Here is a 22,521-nt window from a genome sequence, read left to right as displayed (position 1 = left end):
ACTGAAGACCACAACAACAACAACATTGTGATGATCATTTCTCCCTATGTAGGTGGGTGGCAACAGAATGTTTTCGCAATTGGAGAAGAAAACTGGTGATTGAAATTTCATGAGAAGATCCTGTCGCAACGAAAAACGCCTTTGTTTTAATGATTGCCACTCCAATTCACGTATCACGTCTGTGACACTATCTCCCCTATTTCACAATAATACAAAACGAGCTGCCCTTATTTGTACTTTTTTGATGTCATCCATCAGTCCCACCTGATGCGGATCCCACACCACACAGCAATACTCCAGAATAGGGTGGACAAGTGTAGTGTAACCAGTCTCTTTGGTAGACCTGTTGCACCTTCTAAGTGTTCTGCCAATGAATCGCAGTCTTTGGTTTGCTCTACCCACAATAATATCTATGTGATCGTTCCAATTTAGGTTATTTGTAATTGTAATCCCTAAGTATTTAGTTGAATTTACAGCCCTCAGATTTGTGTGTCTTATCACGTAATTGAAATTTAGCTGATTTCTTTTAGTACTCATGTGAATAACTTCACACTTTTCTTTACTCAGGGTCAATTGCCACTTTTTGCACCATACAGATATCTTATCCAAATCATTTTGCAAGTCATTTAGATCATCTGATGACTTTACAAGATGGTATATGACAGCATCATCTGCAAACAATTTAAGACGGCTACTCAGATTGTCTCCTATGTCATTAATATAGATCAGGAACAATAGAGGGCCTATGACACTTCCTTGGGGAATGCCGGATATTACTTCTGTTTTACTTGATGACTTTCCATCTATTACTATGAACTATGACCTTTGTGACAGGAAATCACGAATCCAGTCGCACAACTGAGGCGATACTCTGTAGGCAAGGACTGTGGTTAGAAGACACTTGTGAGGAACAGTGTCGAAAGCCTTCTGGAAATCTAAAAATATGGAATCAATTTGATATCCCCTGTCAATAACACTTATTACTTCATGATTATAAAGAGCCAGCTGTGTTTCACAAGAACGATATTTTCTAAATGCCTGCTGACTACATGCCAATAAATCGTTTTCTTCAAGGTACTTCATAATATTCGAATACAGTATATGTTCTAAAACCCTACTGCAAATCGATGTTAGTGATATAAGCCTGTAATTCAGTGGGTAACTCCTACTTCCCTTTTTGGGTATTGGTGTGACTTGAGCAATTTTCCAGTCTTTAGGTACGGATCTTTCTGTGAGCAAGAGGTTGTATATAATTGCTAAATATGGAGCTATTTTATCAGCATACTCTGAGAGGAACCTGACTGGTATACAATCTGGACCGGAGGCCTTGACTTTATTAAGTGATTTAAGCTGCTTTGTTACACCGAGGATATCTACTTCTATGTTTCTCATCTTAGCAGTTGTTCTTGATTGGAATTCAGGAATATTTACTTCGTCTTCTTTGATGAAGACTGATTTGATGCAGCTCTCCATGCTACTCTATCCTGTGCAAACCTCTTCATCTCTGAGTAATTACTGCAACCTACATCCTTCTGAATCTGCTTACTATGTTCATCTCTTGGTCTCCCTCTATAATTTTTACCCCCACACTTGCCTCCAGTACTAAATTGGTGATCCCTTGATGCCTCAGGATGTGTCCTACCATCTGATCCCTTCTTCTAGTCAGGTTGTACCACAAATTTCTCTTCTTCCCAATTCTATTCAGTACCTCATCATCAGTTATGTGATCTACCCATCTAATCTTCAGAATTCGTCTGTAGCACCACATTTCAAAAGCTTCAATTCTCTTCTTCTTTAAGCTGTTGATCGTCCATGTTTCACTTCCATACATGGCTGCACTCCATACAAATACTTTCAGAAACGACTTCCTGACACTTAAATCCATACTTGATGTTAACAAATTTCTCTTCTTCAGAAATGCTTTTCTTGTCATTGCCAGTCTACATTTTATATCCTCTCTACTTTGACCCTCGCCAGTTATTTTGCTTCCCAAACAGGAAAACTCATCTACTACTCTAGGTATCTCAGTTCCAATAACCATACAGTAGAGCTGCATGCCCATGGGAAAAATTACAGCTGTGGTTTCCCCTTGCTTTCAGTTGTTGCTGTTTGCAGTACCAACACAACAAGGCTGTTTTGGTTGATGTTACAAGGCCACATCAGTCAATCATCCAGACTGTTGCTCCTGCAACTACTGAAAAGGCTACTACCCCTCTTCAGGAACCACACATGTGTCTGTCCTCTCAACAGATACCCTTCCATTGTGGTTGCACCTACAGTATGGCTATTTGTATCACTGAGGCATGCGAGCCTATCCACCAAAGCAAGTTATATGGTTCATGGGGGAGGGAGAGGGGATGCATTAATATGGAACTGATTTATGCTGGAAAAAAGTTAGTTCCCATTTTGAGCAGCAGGTGCAAATTGAGTACTTTGAATGCAAGAGAAACATACTGAAATGTTTCCATATGTAATGGACTAGAAATTGGATGTGGGCAGAAAACATCAAACAAATGAGAGAGGATTAATTTTGATTTTATTATTAACCACTGATTAAGCAATTTGTCCAATATGAGCACTGGAGATGTCATTGAGTTGCTGCATCCATAATATGATGTGATCAGAGCAGTTTCGGTAGAATCTGAGCAATGTGGTTCTGTATACTGGCCTTCATATCAGGCAGAGACCGAACATGTCCCTGGTAAAGAAATTCTTTCGGATGTCCTCAGAGCCAAAAGTCACATGGATTAAGATTGGGTGATCTGGCAGGTCAGCAGAGCGTTCACTTGGTGAGTAACATAATTTATTGTCCCATATTGCATGAAAACTATGGTTTCCATACAGTTGTGCTTTTATAAAGCAGGAATCACATGCAATACAAGGAGGTCTTGAAAATGTGAAATGTGCTGTTGCCATGATACACCTGACAGATCCTCTGGGTGCATTCATTCAAAGAAGAATGGACAAAGAATAAAATGCTCGTGAATCCACAGCACACAGTCACGTATAGTGAGTGTAATGGCTCTTCATGCACAGCTTGCAGTTTAACAGTACCCCAAATTCAGCAGTTCTTTGAATTCAATGCAGCCTGTAGTGTAAAACATGCTTCATCATTCCATAGAACATTATCCAGCCACATGTAATCAACTTTGATCTGTATCAGGAATCGAAGACAAATCCAAACATTGCTACGGATTATAAGGTTTCATTTGCTGCACTGTGTGAATGTTGTATAGGTACTGGTGTAAAATAGACCACAAAACTTATTGTACTGTTGACCATGTGATGGGCAATCCTTATGACACTGCACAAGCACTAGCACTATCCACGGCACATGCTGCATGGTCAGTTACAGCAACAGCAACCTTGTCAGTAACTTCCACTGGGATAGGACTCTTTCCTTTTAAAGGTGCCACACCCATATTTTCAAATTTAATTATCATCTTCTTTAAAACATATAATGGCATCAGGCCTCTCCTCAGACCTTCCAGTCGGTGACACTCTCTCAATGTAGCACTATAACTGCTGCCATTCACATAAAACAGATTCACTAACAGTACATGCTCTCCTTCGCAGTTGTCATACTGTTCCTTACATTATGGCTTGTCAAATTTCATTGTGGAGGTCATACCATCATACAAACAGAGTACAGTGCCAGATTCACACCTGGTAGGTACAATCGGAAATAATTTTCTTTCCAGCATAAATTTTTTCTGCATTAACATGACAGAATATCTACCAAGGATCACTGCCATATGATAATTACGGCACACACTGGCCCTCTGTTAGTAGCTCCACTTTAAATAAGCACTCACTCACTATCTGATCCTAACTTTAATACTTGTAATTCCTTAATGGGGAACATTTCTCTTAAACAGAAGAGAAGCTTCAGCAGAATGGTGATTCAATCCTGATTGCTGTCTCACTGTTCAAAAGGACTGATGACCTCAGCAGTTTGGTCCTCTAGGAATTCACACACACACTCTCTCTCTCTCTCTCTCTCTCTCTCTCTCTCTCTGTTCAAAAACAGCTAGTTGGATGAACAACATCCAGGTTGTTCTGCAAAAGATCAATTCCTGGCAGCTCTTTCAATGTACAGGTTTGTCTAGTATATAAATGTAGACAAGAAAGTGGATGCGTGAGAATCAAGACAGCTACCATTTGCTACTTAACGTAATTGGTAAGAGACCACAGAATTAGAGGACAGCACTGGAGAATGGTGCCTATATGGTGCTGAAGTGCAATTTACCATCCTTATTTGGAAGTTAGTAGTGCAACCATAATCCTAATAATTTGTTTCTGTACTGTAATGAAATGGTTCACTGTTAACAGAGATAAACAGAATGTACAAATTATTTTTGGAGTATTGTGACACAATACCTAATTACATTGTACTCTCATAAGTGTTCATTTCAGTTGTAAATAATACAAGAATGAAGTACAAGTGCACTGAGAACAGTTTCAATAGGAACTCATGTCTGTACTGAATTTGTCAAAATTGCTCCAGGAGCTCAACTTTCCACTCCTAGTTCCACTTCCAGTGGTACAAAAGGTTTCTTACCCTCACTGAATGATTTTCCCCAGTGAGAAGATTGTATGTATACATAGTTTGGTTACACTTGCCTGAGGTATTGTGAAGTTAAGTTTAAAAGGGTGGGAGAGTCTTACCAACACAGTATTTTGTATAACATAATATGTCATGTGTGCATCAATATATCCTCAAATTGATCCATGCACTCCACAATTACACATACTTCACCTCTAAGGGTGGTAAAGTAATCTCATACCAGAAGTTAAAAAATTTTTTCATGTAGTAAGCCATATGTGCAACATATTTGGTTGAAATTTCTCCAGGCATTCCAGGATAATGCTAATGTTATATGCCACCACTTTGTTGTATCACATTCATAGGTTTTTTTTCAGATAGTAAGTTAAATGTGTGCAAAGTGTGAGTGAACAAACACATGTCACACATGTCCATTTTTATGTAGGCAGAGAGTTTGTAAGTGGTATAAACATTGAACTGAATGGTATGACACACTGCAAGGAAACTAACATTAAAAATACTTCCATATTCAATTTCTCATATTGTATGGTTGTATCCTTCTACTTAGCAATATCTATAACCTTTGTCTTCCCAAAGAGAGGCTTTAACCACCAGTCCATTTACCAGTCCAATTAAATACAGCTAGACTAAAAAAAAAAAATACTTTTGCATAATGTCGTATTTAACAAACTATCATTAATAATGATAGTGTCATACAAATGAGCAGTACATAATCATTATGTTTCTATAAAATCATTTATTTATTTTTTCCATATTTCTCAAGGTTCTCTTTCTTGCTGGGCTCTGTGGCATATCACATTCAATGAGTATATGAATATGTATGTCAATCCATGGAAACAAAATAATAAAGATCTTACCTTTGTAGCATTGTAGCCCATGGCTTGGATCTTCATTAGATATTTTTCAACAGTCAGAAGATTGTTATTAGATATAAAAAATATTTTTTTCCCCATTTCATCAAGCTTTTTAATTGTTTCTATAGAGCCTGGAATCTGCTGGTCACCCATCCACAACACACCTATATAAGACTTGCTGAATTAAAACATGTGAAAGAAACATATATTTATCTACATGATAGATATATTTCCAGTCTAAAGATAACATCAAACTTTATTATAGCAGTGTGATCTACTCAAAAAAACATACTGAGCATGGAGAATATCTTGTCAAAACTTAAATTAATCATTCATTATATTTTGGTCATCCAAAGTTTTCCCTAGTATAGAACAAAAGCTGCAAAAAACACAAAATATAACTAAATTTATCAAGGAATCTTGTACTGAGAGGTCGCAGGACTGAAATGAAAATTTACATTACTTCTTTTACCATAAGACAGTTGTTCATGCACAATGTATTTAAGTAATACACAAGACTCTCAGCTATCCAGCCCAAAGTAGCAGAAGGTCAAGCTGGACTCAAAAAAGTTGGATAGGTTGGAGTTCTATCAGTTCTCTCTTCCAACCCCACCAATTCAAAATGCCCATCTTTTATACCAAAATCCAATTTTATTAATATTTTTTTACTTCTTATATAATTCATGCTAGTTATAAGTGTTGGTTATGTACATACTGCATCCTTCAAAAATTATTACAGGGAACAGGGAACATTGTAAACTATGAATGTACGATTACACACATGTGAAGAGCTAGGTGTAAGAGAAAAGGTGAAACCTGCAGATTTAATGTTTTAAAAAGTCTTTGAGGGGTTACTATTTCCCTCCTTTACCCTTCTTCTGTGCTGCAGTATCCCTCCACTTATGCAAACAGGTGGTACCAGCTGGTGTTGGCTTCCTCCTGCTCACTAATGTACTGTTGCAGTGCCTCCATCATCTTAACCCTTCCAAATGTGGAATGACATTACTCCTGTAATCTAAGTTTGCCTCCCCCTGTATTATTTCCCCCTGCGTTACCATTTCTATAATGTCATTATCAGTTAATTCATCAGCTTCACTGTTTGCCATCCATTCTGAGACAACCTCTGCATCAACATCCTTGCAGCCCAGTCAGTACATTATTATGATATCAATGAAGTAGGCTGGATAGCGTGAAGGCTGAGTACTCATGAGCTAGATAGTAGAGAGTCTACTGTACTTTCTTTCGGTACAGTTGCATAATTTTAATATATTGTAAACAAGATATGAAACTGAGAACAGATAGTTGAACTGAATGGAAAAGTTCAAATTATTCTGTAAAATAAAAGAATGGAAAATGTAACAATATTATTATGAAAAGGATAGTTGCTACTCACCATATAGCAAAGATGCTCAGTCACAGACAGGCACAATAAAAAGACTACTGGAAAGTGAGCTTACTGTCAACAAGGCATTTGTTGAAAATGGCAACATACACACACACACTCTCTCATGCAAATGCAACTCACACACACATGACCACAGACTCTGCTAGCTGAAGCCGGACTACATGCAGCAGTGCATGATAGGAGAGGCAACTGGGTGGGGGCGGTGGGGGGGGGGGGGACAGGGAGGGATACCAGGGTAGGGGCAGGTGATGGTAAAGTGCTGCTTGTGGGAGTGTTCAGGGGTGAGGTGGAGAGAGGGTAGGGTACCTGGGTGCAGTTGGGGAGGTTATATGGAGGGCTCTTAATCAGAAGTTCAAAGTGATCTGATCAGTTGCTAAAGATTTTCAAGGAGAGAAGTAAACAGACTGGGTGCATTGGTGGAATAGAGGGTGGTGTAGTACTGAAATGGGAATAGGGAAGGGGCTAGATGGGTAAGGACAATGACTAATGAAGGTTGAGGCCGGGAGGGTTACGAGAATTTAGGATATATTGCAGGGAGAGTTCGTGGACTTCACAAAGGCATATGACTCCATCGACAGACAGACTCTTGTTAGGATCGTGAAGAACAGAGGACTTGATGGAACTATGCAAGAACTCATAAAAGAAATTCTGACAGACACAAAAGCAAGGGTGAGATTCAGAGGAGCACTGTCAGAAGAATTTGAGATCAAGACTGGTGTTAAACAGGGAGATGGATTGTCACCATTGTTGTTCAGTATAGCACTGGACAAAGTGATCAGGCAGTGGAGAGCAATAAATGAGGAAATGGGAATACCAAAGACCCATGTGGGGGACAAAAAGGACAACAGGGCTCAAGTGGACTGCCTAGCCTTTGCAGATGACATAGCAATAGTAAGTGAGATGGCAGAAGATGCAAAGACGCAAAGACACAACTCGACAACTCAAGTAAGGTAGCCAGAAAGGTGGGATTGAGGATAGCCTATAACAGGACAAAGACATTAAACACCACTGCAGACTGGGAAACACCAGAAGGCACTGTGAAAATAGTGAACAAATTTAAATACCTGGGAGAATTTATAACAGGAAGGAACAGGAGCAAGGAGGGAATAACAGAGAGGATAAAGAAGATGAGGTCAGCCTTCTGCATGGCGAGAGAGATATACAATAAAAATAGTATATCCACAGAGGCAAAGATAAGCCACTACAAGGCAACAGTGAGGAATGCAGTATTATATGCTGCTGAGACAATGACACTAGGAAGAAATGGGGCAGAACAACTAGAGAAAGAAGAGAGAAAAATACTGAGAAAAACACTAGGTCCCAAAAGAGGTGGAGAGAGGTGGATGCGAAGACCTAGGGAAGAACTGTACCAGAACATGAGAACAATATCTGGGGAAATCAGACTCAAAAGGGCAAGGTTTGCTGGGCATGTAGTTAGGATGAGTATGGACAGAATGATGAAGAGAGTGTGGGAAACTTCAGGGAGGACAAGGGGAAAGACAGGAACCAAGTGGATTGTTGAACTTCAGAAGGACTGGTTGGAATTGGGGATCAAGGTAGAAAGGAAAGGAAAATTGGAGGAACAAATATACACCGACAAATATGCCGGAGATCAATGACAGAGAAGAATACAGGAAAAGATTAGAATGTCACCAGTGGAGCCGCCAGGAGAAACAGAAACTGAAGATTTCAGAAGAAGAGCAGGAGAGAAGAAGAGAAAGAATTAAGAGGTTCTGGGAGAAGAAAGGAAAATGCAGTCCACAAAGGGGCTACCCGTGGTCCTACAGAGGCCGTAATGCAAGAAGAAGAAGAAGAAGAGGAAGAAGAAGAAGAAGAAGAAGAAGGGAGAGTTCCCACCTGTGCAGTTCAGAAAAGCTGATGTTACAGGAAAGGATCCAGATGGAACAGGATGTGAAGCAGTCACTGAAATGAAGAACATGATGTTGGGTGGTGTGCTGAGCAAAAGGATGGTCCAGCTGTTCTTGGTCACAAACTGTCGGTGGTCATTTATGCGGACAGACAGCCTGTTGGTTGTCATGCCCACATAGAAGTACGGTGGTTTCAGCTTAACTTATAGATCACATGACTGGTTTCACAGGGCCAAAAGCTCATTTTCAAACAAAATTATGCTGTAATATAGATAAAATTGAGCCCAGAGTTTATGGCACAGTGTGTTTGCTCATCTCACAAAATTACAGGAAAGGAATTAATTTTTCAGGCAAGTTAAAGTTCAGTGTCCTTGTTAAAGTAAGGTCACTAAACACAGTGAGTTTGCTCAAAATGGGCAAGAAGGGGATAGGGAACTGCACATAATCTGGTTGAGGAAATTGTCCTTGAATTAACTTGTAGAAATTTAGGCAAACTGTGAGAAATTCCTTGCACATATGGCCCTATAGTACACCAGTACGTATGGGAGTTAGTGAAAAATAAAGCAAACAGAGCACAGAAAGTACTCTTGGTTTTCCAGTTCCTTTATGGGAACAGGACACAATTACGTAAAAATTAACACAGGACATTAACATAGTAAAATTGCATAGCAATAAAAACAGACACATTTTGCACACAGTAGCCATACAGAACTGTAGGTTTCAGTGAGTGGCAGGCAAAGAATCATAAATATCAAAAATTATACACAGCTGTTCCATACTTAGCAAATATAAGGTATGCACGTGGTAGATACCTCAATCAACAGACATGTGGCACACTATGCACTATGATAAAATCATTACTTAAAATTGTATGACGCTAAGGTAGTCCACTGATCCTGTGACATGGCTGGGGACAGCGTGAAAAACATAAATCTAAAATTGGCTCATCTGCACAATATTCTATCGTTCTGCCACTAGGGCTCAGCAAGCTCTTTTGTAGATGTCTACAAACACCATTCAGCCTAAGCGTATGATGCAGATTCACTGGCATCATCTGCTTTGCAACCATACAAGTCCAGAATACTATTACTGCACCTGGTGACAAGTCCCATCTTCACATCCACACAGCACAAAAGACACTCACTACATAACACTAACTCACTTGGATGAGCATGTCAGACATTTGGTGTTGGTGTGGGAAGTTATGGTCACATGCTTCTCTCTGGGAAACCCATGGGCTACAGCAAGGCAGTGCATGGCAGAGAGATTCCCCTGCTTAGTCCGTTTTGCTCATGGCTGATTTATGTCATCTGCTGTTGTGATCTGCTGAAGCAGATGGTTGGTGAACCCATGCATACTGTAATGCATCTCCACAAAAGCATGATCACCTAAATGAAGGTAATCAGATTGGCACTTGAACATAGTCTCTCCTGAATACAAATTCTGTGATACCCACTGATAACCACTGAGATACTTTATTCCATATGAAAAATAATGAAAAAAAACAAAGAAATTAAAACATATGCATAGGCATCCTTATAGTATATGATACTGAGAATGTGAGTAAAGAAATAATCATTCTGCTCTTGTCACTGGTAGGTTTCTCTTAATCATAAGTTAAAAATTATCTGCTTAGTTGCTTAAAAATAATTACTATTAAAAACAGTCTTGATCACAATTTATTTAACAAGGTGACCGGTTTCAACCACTACTGTGGTTATCTTCAGACCATTGAGTAGGTCCTACTCAATGGTCTGAAGATGACCACAGTAGTGGTTGAAACCGGTCACCTTGTTAAATAAATTGTGATCAAGACTGTTTTTAATAGTAATTATTTATAAGACATTGATCACTGTTGTGCCCATAATGTATTCAAAAGTAATTAGTTGCTTAAGATTTTCAACTCTTCATTTCTGTGTATTTTGTCTCCAGTCCCAGAAGAAACAAACTGTTTTCACACAGCTTAAAATTTAGTATTTTGTTACATGTATTTGTCTCTTAGCTATCTCATGGTTTTTGTGGGTAATTTCAGCTGTTCTACTTGCCATTATTTTTATACTGTTAATTCTCTGTAGTAATCATTATTATGAATTCACATCCATCAAATAATATACAGAGCTTATATATTCATCCATGCTCTGAGCATGCTTATCCTTCATGAAATGTAATGTGATTTTACTAGCTTCCTGAAATAATTTATTTTCAAATAATCAGCTGCTTACTTCTCTCTGACATAAGCTTGGTTGTCAGTGCCTTAAATTCTTAACTCAACTGGAGTTATCACTGAGCAAGAGAGCAGTCACTGAATTCATTTAAATTTATCAAATGTGTACATCAAAGATTCCTTTGTATGAATCTTCTTTAACTGTAAAATAAGTGTTTTGCCTTCCCTGGGCACAACCAAGGAGATAAAGGGCCATTATTTTATCATACTATATAGTACTATTCATCATGTAAATCATAAATAATTTAAACAATGGGAATCCAGGATGGAATTATGACAGATCTTATGAAAAGGATAGATTGCTACTCACCATATAGTGGAGACATTGAGTCACAGACAAGTACAACAAAAAGATGCTAAACAAAAGGGTCTCTTCTGAAGTAGACAAAATTCAAAAACAAATTCATGCAAGCATAACACACACACACACACACACACACACACACACACACACACACACACACACACACACACACACGACCATTGTACTTGGCAGCCAGAGACAATGGTCTCTTTTGTGTGTGTGTTGTCTAATTCAGAAGCAGGCCTTTTGGCTGAAAGCTCATTTGTTTAGTGTCTTTTTGTTATGTCTGTCTGTGACTCAACATCTCCATTATATGGTGAGTAGCAGTCTATCCTTCTCATAAGATTGTCACAAATAATTTATGCATTTTATTCATTGGTTTGGGAGAAGAGCATGTAAATTGGTATTGTTATCATATCCACCAAGCTGTGAAACATTTGGAGACAACATGTGGGATCAGCATTGGAGCATAGAGACTCTTGGAAGAATATGAATAACAAGACGAAGAAAAATTCATCAGTCTGAAAAGTGGTCTATTGCAGCTCTTCATGCTAGACAATTATTGAAAATTTTTTTGTATCTTTGTAACTACTGCATGCTGCCTCCATTTGAATTTTTTAATGTACTGAAATGTTGATCTCCCCTACAAGTTTTATCCCTCAGAGTTCCTTTGATTACCAAATTAATTATTTCTTGATGCCTCAGGACATGCCCTATCAACCACTTCTTCCACCTTTTAGTCGAGTTGAGTTTTAAGGATCCTTTCTTCTCAATCCAATTCAGTACCTATTCATAAGTTAGTTGATGCACTCATTTGCTCTTCAGTATTCTTTGGTAACATAACTTCATCTCTCCTCCTGTCTGTATGATTTATTATTCATGTTTTGCTTCCATATAAGGTTACAGTTCAAATGATTGCTTTCAGATAAGACTTCCTAACACTTAAATTTATGTTCTGTTTTAATAAATTTATCTGTTACAAGAAATCTTTTCTACCTATTGCCAGTCTACATTTTAACATTTTATGTCCTCTTTAATTCTGTCTTTGCTGATTATTTTGGTGCTAAAGCAGCAAATGTCATCTACTACTTTTAATGTCCGGTTTCTTAATATAATTTCTTCAGAATCATCTGAACTTAATTTGACCACATTGCATTAACGTTTCTGATGTTCATCCTATAGACTGTCTTCAAGACTATCCATTCTGCTCAGCTGATCTTCAAAGTCCTTTGCCATTTTTCATGGAATTACAATGTCATAAGCAAACCTTAAAGCTATTATATCTTCCCCCTGAATTTTAATTCCCTTTCCACATTCCTTCTATACTTCTTTTACTGCATGCTCAATGTACATATTGAATAACATGGGGATGGAATGCAACCTTGCCTCATATCCTTCATTCACTTATATGTGATAATTCCAGAATTTCAAAGAATGTATTCTAGTCAGCATTATTACTGCTACATTAAGAAAAATTCAGTTGACATAAATGTACTAATAATGAATCCTCAGGAAGATCCTAGGCCTGGTAGAAGAAGATGGAGAATTCGGGAGAGGACATAGATCGGAGCTCTACAAGCATATTCAGAGGCTCTCTGACTGTGCAAGAAAAAGAAGAGTAGCTTTCTATAGCCATGTTGAAAGATTGCCTCCAAACAAATTGACCAACCGTCTGTTCACCTTCTGGCAAAATAAGAAGGTTTGCACCACTTGGCTGATTGAAACTGAAAAGGACATTAAAGAACTGGGAATAACTGATCTCCAGAACAGACAGTCTGTGAGACGCGCCTTGAAGAAAGCCTGAGGATTTCAGAAAAAAGCCCTGAAGGAAAGGTACTCTCTGGACAGAAGAAAGGAAGGAATAACATCAGAAAAGGCTGTGACTGTACTTGGCAGAGATCAAAGCCCAACAGTTGAACAAGCATCGTCCAAAGTAGGCCCACTTGAAACAAGAAGAAGAAAAAGCTGAAGATGTGTGAAAACTTGAAAAGTGTCTTGGTATAAATAAAATTATGTCAAAAGTTGTTGGTTGCTGTACGTCTTCAAGTATCATGGATAAATTAACCAGTCAACATTGGCAAATGTATTTATTAAATCTGAGACTGGCATAATTGTGAGTTTGCCTTTCTGCAAAATATCTCCTAAGATAAGTTATAGGACAAGTATTCCTCCATATGTTACTTCATTTCTCTAGGACTCAAAATTGTCTTCTCCCAGGTGGCTTAATGGCTGGGAGCAGTTCTTTCAATTGGATGCCACTATGGTGACTTGTGTGTCCCAGATCTAAACAGGTTAGCAAACTGGGGAAGGGGGACCTACAGTTTAACGTGGAAGTTGAACCATGTGTCATTCCTGGTGACTCCTCACATATTTGAGAGGTGAAGACTAGATTAAAGGCAGATTGCAAATTTCCACGGTTCAACTGGGATTCAATCTCACGACTTCTTTGTTGCTATGGATGCACTTTACCGCAAGAACGCCAGGTCCCAGGTTGGATTATACTAGTTATTCCATCCTTCTGTAGAAGATCTGTATCAGTATTTTACAATCATGAGTTATTAAACTGATGGTTCAGTAATAACTCACACTTATCAGCATCTGCCATCTTTGCTATGGAATTATTACACCCTTCTTGAAGTCTGGGGATATTTTGTCTTTGTTATGTATCCTGCATAAGGGGAGTAACAGTTTTGGTATGCTGTGAGGGTAACACCGCATGTTGGATGGGAGGCCAGCACCCTCTCTTCGTAAAAAATTACACATGCTTTCAAAACTACAAGTAGTAGTAGTAGTAGTTATTCACCCAAAGATCTAAATAATTCCAAGGGAATGCCTTTACCCCAGATGCCTTATTTTGGGTCAGGTCTTTCAGTGCTTTGTCACATTATTCTCACAGTACCTTATCATGACTCCTATCTTCATCCACTAATTCTTCCTCTTCCATGATATTGTCACCAAGTCTCTTTTGTTTATATGACTCTTCTACATATGTCTCCCATCCTCCAGCCTTCCCTTCTTTGCTCTGTACTCACTTGTCATTTGAGTTCTTGATGTTAATACATCTTTTCTTCAGATGTTCCTTTAATTTTTCTATAAATGGCATCTATCTTACCCATAGATGTGCATGCTTCTACAGCTTTGAATTTCTCCTTTAGCTATTCCTAATTTTCTACTTTACACTTCATGTCACTTTCATTTTTATGTGGCCGTATTCCAGTTTGCCTGTTCCATTTTAGAAACTGACCTAGGAGAAATGTAGGAACATGTGAGGCAATACTGACCTTAACAACTTGTCTTAGAGGATAAGTTAAGGCAAGGTAAACCTACATTTATAGCATTTTTAGACTCTGAGAAAGGTTTTGACAATGTTGACTGGAATACCTGCCATTCTTCCGTAAAGAATTCATGCTAGTATTTTGCAACCATGGCTTATCAAACTGATAGTTCAGTAATATTCACACCTGTCAGTACCTGCTTGCTTTGGAATTGTAAATATTACATTCTTCAGGAAATATGAGGGTATTTTGCCTGTCTCATCCATCTTGCAAACTGGGTGGAAGAGCTTTGTCATGGCTGGCTCTCTAGGGCTATCAGTCGTTCTGATGGAATGTTTCTACCTCTAGCATCTTGCTTGGATTAGTCCTTTCAGCATTGTCAAATTCTTCTCACAGTATCACATCTCCCACCTCATCTTCATCTACATCCTCTTCCATTTCTATAATATGGCCTTCAAATTCATCTCCCTTGAATAGACTTTCAATATACTCCTTCCACCTTTCAGCTTTCCCTTCTTTGCTTGATATTCATACAGCTGCTTCTCTTTTCTCCAAAGGCCTCTTTGATTTTCCTGTAGATGGTATCTATCTTTCCCCTAGTAAAATATGCTTCTAAATCCTTACATTTGCCCTCTGGCCATTCCTGCTCAGCATTGTTGCACTTTGAATTGAATTGAATTGAATTTTATTTGATCCTGTAAGATTACATTGTGTACAGTAAATGTACGTGTAATATAGGACATGTCAAAGTATTAGAATTCTTTATCACTTATTTTCCTACACCTTTAGCTTACATTTTTACATCACTGATAATGAGTAACAATATATACAAATTTAATGGCATAAGTATTCTGCAACACTGTAAAACTCTTTTTCAATGAGATAGTCTTTAAGTTTCTTTGCAAAGTCATTGTGAAGTACACTATCTTGCAGGGTTTTGGGCAGACTTCTTAGTAGTCTTATGCCAGAGTACTGGGGTCCTTTTTCTAGCATTGCCAGTCGGTGGGGTATGCTCCGTACTTCATTCTTCTTTCTTGTATTGTGGGTGTGTACACTAGCATTTGTAATCCAGTCCTCACTACCTTTTGTGATGTACATTATTGTTTTGTATACATACAACGATGAAAAAGTTAAGATACCTAAATTCTTGAAACAGTTTCTGCATGTTTCAGAGGTCTTTCTTCTTAAAATGGTCCTAATTGCTTTTTTTTGTAATGTGAACACTCGTTTTGTCTCTTGTTTGTATGAGTTTCCCCACACAGTCACTCCATACTGTAAGTATGGTTCGAAAAGTCCATGATACACTGTACACAGAAGGTTCTTGTCTGAATACTGTGATAGTTGCATCACTTCCTGTGAGTTTAAGTTTTTTAAGACATTTGTATTCCATTTTGCCTGCTTCATTTGCAACATTTTTATATTTTCTCCTTTCATCAAATAAATTCAGTATCTCCTGAGCTATCCAAGCATTTCTATTAGTCCTTGTCTTTTACCTATTAGATCCTCTGCTGCTTCCACTATACCATATCTCACAGCTGCCCCTTCATCTTCTACTGTATTTCTTTCCCCTGTTTTAGTCAATTGTTACCTAATGCTCCCAATGAAACTCTCAACAACCTCTGGTAAAACTTATTCAGGTCCCATCCCTTAATTTCCTATCTGTTTCCAAATTTTTTACTTTTAATCTACAGTTCATAACCAATAAATTGTGGCAAAGTTCACATCTGCCCCTGGAAATGTCTTAAAATTTAAAATCTGGTTTCAAAATCTATGCCTTATCATGATATCATTGATGAAACTTTCCGGTGCCTCCAGATCTCTTCCACATATACAAACTTGTTTGAAGGAAAAAAGGACAGGTATACACTCGCACACACACACACATATCCATCCGCACATACACAGACACAAGCAGACATTTGTAAAGGCAAAGAGTTTGGGCAGAGATGTCATCTCAACATAAACTCCCTTCTCAAAGTGGGAAAACTTAAGCACCTTACAGACCAGTTACACACGGAAGACATACAAATTGTGGCGCTACAAGAAACTCGCTTCACTGATGAAAACACATTTGAATCCAACAAATTCAGAATATTTAAAGGAAAACCTGGAAAAATTGTAATGAAGAAATGCCCTCAGCTTGGCACAGCTTTTGCTGTAAACACAAAAATTCTGAACTCTGTCGAACATTTTTGGTCAACATCATCGAGAACATCTTTCCTCACTTTTCGATGTGCAAATAAAAAATACACATTAATCAATGTTCACGCTCCCACAAATGACAAAAATAATGCTAAAAATAGGGAAGAAACAGATGAATTCTGGGAAAACCTTAAGGATCATATATCAGAAATCCCAGAAAACAATGCAAAAATACTTCTAGGAGATTTCAACGCTCAGATTGGAAAAGAAAAGAAATTCCGCAATATTGTCAGCAACTTTCCCGCACACAAATGAACCAACAAAAATGGAGAAAGGTTAATTATGCTCTGTAAGCAGTTTAAACTCAAGCTAATGTCAACACGTTTTAAACATCTTCCCAGAAAACAAAAAACCTGGGTATCTCCGATAAAGAGTATCGGAGAATTTCAAATAGATCACGTTGCCATCTCCTCCAAATGTGAAAAAGAAATATTGAACACACGTGTCCGAAAATCTCTAAACCTCGACTCCGATCACTATCTCACGAAAATAAAAACTAAACTGATCCCAAACAACAAACAGAAAAGCAGAAACGGTGAATATAAAAACAGAAATAAAATAAATTTTGATCTTACAACCCTGAGAAATTACAACCTTAAGTCCAACTCTAACCTCAAGGATTTTCAGAAAAAACTAAAGACATTCTCCCCTTCACAAAAGCTCCAAGAATCTCAGAACAACTTGATTGAGGCAACAGAAACAACCTTTCCAAAAAAGAGCAAACCGAGACACCCGTGGTGGGACAGCAACTGTAATGAAGTTCTGCATGAAAACTTAAAGCCTGGAAAAAGTGGAATTCACATAAAACTGAAAACAACTTTGATCAATTTAAGCAAGCCAGAAAGAATGCCTCGAAAACTATTCGCAACACCAAGAGACAATATGAAAAACAACAACTGGACTCAATCGAAGAGCATTTCAAGAAATGCAACACGGCAGCTTGGTACAAAACATTCAACCAGAAACTCCGAGGATACCAGTCCCCTTGCCTAAACCTTATGAGAAATAATAAGACTCTCGCCACCAACAATACTGAAAACTGTGAAATCCTGGCTGAATATTTTGAGACACTCCTAAACTGCCAAACACCCATCCAGACTCTCAGTTTTACGCAACCAGAAACATTACCAACACATTCAACACCTCCGACATGAGAGGAAATCACAAACATAATCAAAAATCTCAAAAACAGGAAAGCATGTGGAGAAGACACAATTACAGCAGAAATGCTCAAGCTTGGGGGAGAAACGTCAGTAGAAGCACTACACAAAGAACTTGAACAAGTATGGGAAACCAAGAAAATCCCAAGTCACTGGAAAACTGCCCTAATTCACCCTTTGTTTAAAAAAGGTGACACAAGGGATGTTAACAACTATCGTGGAATATCGCTTCTCCCAGTCCCATACAAAATTCTGTCAAAAGCCCTGCTCAATCGTGTATCACCAATTATAGAGGGAAAACTTGGAGAATATCAAGCTGGCTTCAGACCAGGAAGATCCTGCGCCGAACAAATTTTTAACCTCAAAACAACAATGAACTATCTATCTACAAGGAGCACGAAATATTTCATAACATTCATCAATTTCAAAAAAGCTTATGACTCAATCGATAGGGACACACTCATCAAAACACTTCGAGAATATGAAATAGATGAAACAACAATCACCATAATCAAAGAAACATTAACAAATACAACATCAAAAGTAAAATTCCAAGGAGAAATTTCACGGCATTTCGAGGTCAAAACCGGCGTCAGACAAGGAGATGCGCTGTCCCCGGTACTCTTCAACTGTGTTCTGGATAAAGTCATAGCAGAATGGAGAAAACTCACGCAAAAACATGGAGTTGAGAAAGTCCAAATTGGAGGGAAGTGCTACAAAGCCATTGAAACCAACTGTTTTGGCTTTGCTGATGATCTCGTCTGTTTAGCTTACACACAAAAAGACACAATAAAACAAATAGAATTACTTAAAGAAACTGCTGAAAAAGCAGGCTTGCAAATTTCATTTGAAAAGACAGAAATCATTACAAATATAAAAAATCCACCAAAGAAAATAACTACGAAATATGGGAAAATACAGGTATCCAAACATTTTAAATATCTTGGTGAACTAATTCAGCCTGTGGCAAAAAGTCATCCAGCCTGCAGGGCTAGAATACAAAAACTAGAGACAGCAATTCACTACTGCAGACAAATGTATTCAAAAAAATGTATATCCAAAAACATTAAACTCAGACACTACCAGACTGTCATTAGACCGCAGATACTATATGCATCAGAAACACTGGCAAATTTTACATACGCAGAACAGATAGAAAATCGTGAAAGAAGAATTGTGAGGACAATTCTTGGACACAGGAAAATAACAGATGATCAAGGCAAGCCTGTATACAGACTAACAAGCAACAAAGAAGTGTATACAAAGTGCAGCAAAATTACAGACTAAATTAGAAAAAGAAGATGCTCCTTTTATGCTCACATCATGAGGATGAACCCGAATAGGCTTACAAAACAAATATTTTCGTATATCGCAAATCTAAAAAATAAAAATTTATGGTTTATCAACACAGAAAGAGATCTAAAAGAAATGGACATAGATCAGGAAACAATATTTAACAGAAACCTTTTTAGAAAAAAACTGAATTCATTCACGGGTTTCGGTGTGAAAATTAAGAAGACTTGTGGAACTAAATGGTCTGAAGAGAGAAAAGCCGCCTTCAGCGCAAGAATGAAAGAAGTGTGGACTGAGAGAAAGAAGACTTCCCAGAAGCGCAAGAAATAACTGTTTTCACGGTCTTTAATGGCCAAAAAAAAAAAAAAAAAAAAAAAAAATATATATATATATATATATATATATATATATATATATATATATATATATATATATATATATATATATATATATATATATATATATATATATTAATAGAGGGAAACATTCCACGTGGGAAAAATATATCTAAAAACAAAGATGATGTGACTTACCAAACGAAAGCGCTGACACGTCGATAGACACACAAACAAACACAAATATACACACAAAATTCAAGCTTTCGCAACAAACTGTTGCCTCATCAGGAAAGAGGGAAGGAGAGGGAAAGACGAAAGGATGTGGGTTTTAAGGGAGAGGGTAAGGAGTCATTCCAATCCCGGGAGCGGAAAGACTTACCTTAGGGGGAAAAAAGGACGGGTATACACTCGCACACACACACATATCCATCCACACATATACAGACACAAGCAGACATATTTAAATATTTGGCCAAAAGCCCATTTTCTGAAATCTTTTTGTTGTGCCTATCTTCAACTCAGCATCTCTGCTACATGATGAGAAGCAACCACCCTTTTCATAATATTACTGTATTCACCTCGTCAGAAAGTCCTGATCCTTCTGTCACTGAACTTCACTAATTCCCACTATATCTAACTTCAACCTATCTATTTTTCTTTTCAAATTTTATAATCTACATGCATGATTAAGGGAGCTAACATTCCAAGCTCAATACTTGTATTAAACAATTTAAAAACTAGTTCCCTGATATATCTGACTCTGTCAAAATCATATTGTTTTACCCTGGTAATAGTTTCTACAATTACATTCATAGATGTACTGCAGTTCTGTCTTACAGAAAATGAACTGGAAAAATAAAATGTGAAAAGCTTTGTTTATATTTTAGAAATTACTGAAATCAGGTGGTAGTGCTCCGATCATACACAGCACTTTCAGTCATTCAAAAACTGGCTCTGCACCAGGCCGCGAAGGCCCAATGGATATCTATGGGCAACTGTGTCATCCTCTGCCTAGTGGCATCATGTGAATGCAGTATGGAGGGACTTGTGGTTAGCACACCATTCTCCGGGCCATTTTGCAGACTTCCCAGACATTTGAGCTGCTACTGTTCAGTCACGTAGCTCCTCTGTTGGCATTGCAAGACTGAGTTACCCTGTGCCAGTCTTCCCACCAAGGAAAAATCCTTGGCAGTACCAGGAATCAAACCTGGGTCATCTATAAGGCAGTTACCTATGCTGACCACTCAGCTACAGAGGACCTTTCAGTCATTAGCTGTACAATAAACCTCTTACCTGGTGGACTCAGATAGAATACACATCAAATATGATGCAGCCAAGTGCGGGACTACTTCTAAATCATAGCTATATTTCAACATTTCATACTACCAAATAATTTCCTAAGTTCCATTCTCACATGCTCAACAAAATGTTTTGCCGAAGTGTATATGTGTGTATAGATTTGTGTAAGACAGAAGTTTGGAAAATTTCATTGCAACAAAGCAGCTAGGCCAATTCAATATTAGGTCAGTTTGAAGATAAAATATGAAAGAGATGACAGAAAAGAATGTAACCTAAGAAATACAAAAGAATACAACAAAACGAAAATGCAATAAACAAAATTTGTAAAGCACCTAGTTTATGCCACTACCGAAAAAGTATAATTATTGTTTGACTAAACAGTTCCTGTAAAGTGCTTTCATTCACATCATACCAGTCTTATTACTACTGTTATCTTCTATAATTATAGCTGTTGTTAGGAGGGTAAAGGATTATTTGCATTTCCAGCAGACAAATTTTACTCACCATCACAGTCGGTCAGAACTGTATCAAATGAACTGAGAAATGCTGCCACTTCTTTACTGCTGAAGGATGACAAATCTGGAATATGTTGCCTTGGTGCCATTGTGGTGGAATATAACTGTGTTATAGCAAATACTGAAATTACTACACACAGAATTAAAGTGTACATCAACAACAAAATGGTGAAAATTAACACACTTGAAAGTGTTATTTACAAAAGAACTTATAGGACACAAAAATGAAAATACCAAAGTAAAACAGTATAAATTTATAAGCATACAACTGCATGCTACTTGTATCACTAAATGAGATAAATATTAACAATTTAATGACATGTGAGGGGAAGGTTTATATCCTAAAGTGTGGAGAACATCTTGATTTAAAACATTGTGAAATATCCTATCACTTGGTTGGTACACAGATGTAATAGATGCAGAGAATGATTTCCGTTCTTTCCCAGAGAAAGGAAACATTTAAAAAGTATACTGTACATTGTGAAGATAGTTGATTAATGTAAATTACTTCAGAACAATGGCATCTGAATAGCATTGAGAGACCAAATGACAGATTAAAGCTGGAAGGTGGAAAGCTGACAGTCTAGTAACTAACTATTTGTTATTGGTGAAATTGTGGGATCTTTTTGTATGACACTATGTGAATGATGTAGCCTTAGTGATCAAGTTGTGATTAATGCTACAAGTAGATCTACTGTTCAGGCTCTACTAAACAGAATTTGCGAACGTTAGTAGGATCTGTTAAAACATTTAAAAGAGACATATTCCAATAATCTTTTAGTTGTCCATGTGTAATGTTACAGATTGTTTTTGTGCTACATCTGTACTTGCACGTTCCCATGTGTTTCTTCAAAATCTATTGTGCTTGCATTCCATGTTTGTCTTATTACCTCTTCGTCGTACAGGTGCACACTTAAGACTAAAGTACTATGTTTCTCCACGGCATACGTCGTAGAAGTTAACACTCTCCTGTAAAATATAGACTTCAGTCGCTACAGTGCGTACTCAGCGCCAGTACTTGTAGTGTTTATTGATGCCACACGTTTTTATGGCGAAACATATTTGGCGGTAGTAAGGGAGATGGGGCAGGAGATAAGGGAATTTCCATTTTGCAGTTTCATTTATTCTCAAACAGCTCAAGGTGAAGTTCCGAAAGGAGGAGCACGTCCGGACGCAGTTTACAAGATAATTTCATGACGTCGGCTGACGTCACGACT

General features: G+C 37.8%; 1 protein-coding gene across 1 annotated transcript in view; it reads right to left on the bottom strand.

The window, feature by feature from the left end:
- Positions 1 to 22,519, bottom strand: part of LOC126251479 (glycerol-3-phosphate phosphatase-like) — a 91,125-nt gene extending 68,606 nt beyond the window's left edge. Inside the window, exons 1-3 of the mRNA XM_049951926.1 lie at positions 22,195 to 22,519; positions 21,294 to 21,408; positions 5,425 to 5,585 (exon numbers count right to left, since the gene is read on the bottom strand). Coding sequence (XP_049807883.1) covers positions 5,425 to 5,585; positions 21,294 to 21,393 — 261 coding nt within the window. The 5' untranslated portion in view covers positions 21,394 to 21,408; positions 22,195 to 22,519. The remainder of the gene's footprint in view (positions 1 to 5,424; positions 5,586 to 21,293; positions 21,409 to 22,194) is intronic.
- Positions 22,520 to 22,521: the final 2 nt, after the last annotated feature.

This window comes from Schistocerca nitens, chromosome 4, assembly GCF_023898315.1.
Source record: "Schistocerca nitens isolate TAMUIC-IGC-003100 chromosome 4, iqSchNite1.1, whole genome shotgun sequence".
Classification (NCBI taxonomy): Eukaryota; Metazoa; Arthropoda; class Insecta; order Orthoptera; family Acrididae; genus Schistocerca; species Schistocerca nitens.
Note: the sequence above shows the minus strand (reverse complement) of the source record. Positions and strands in the feature narration are given on the sequence as shown.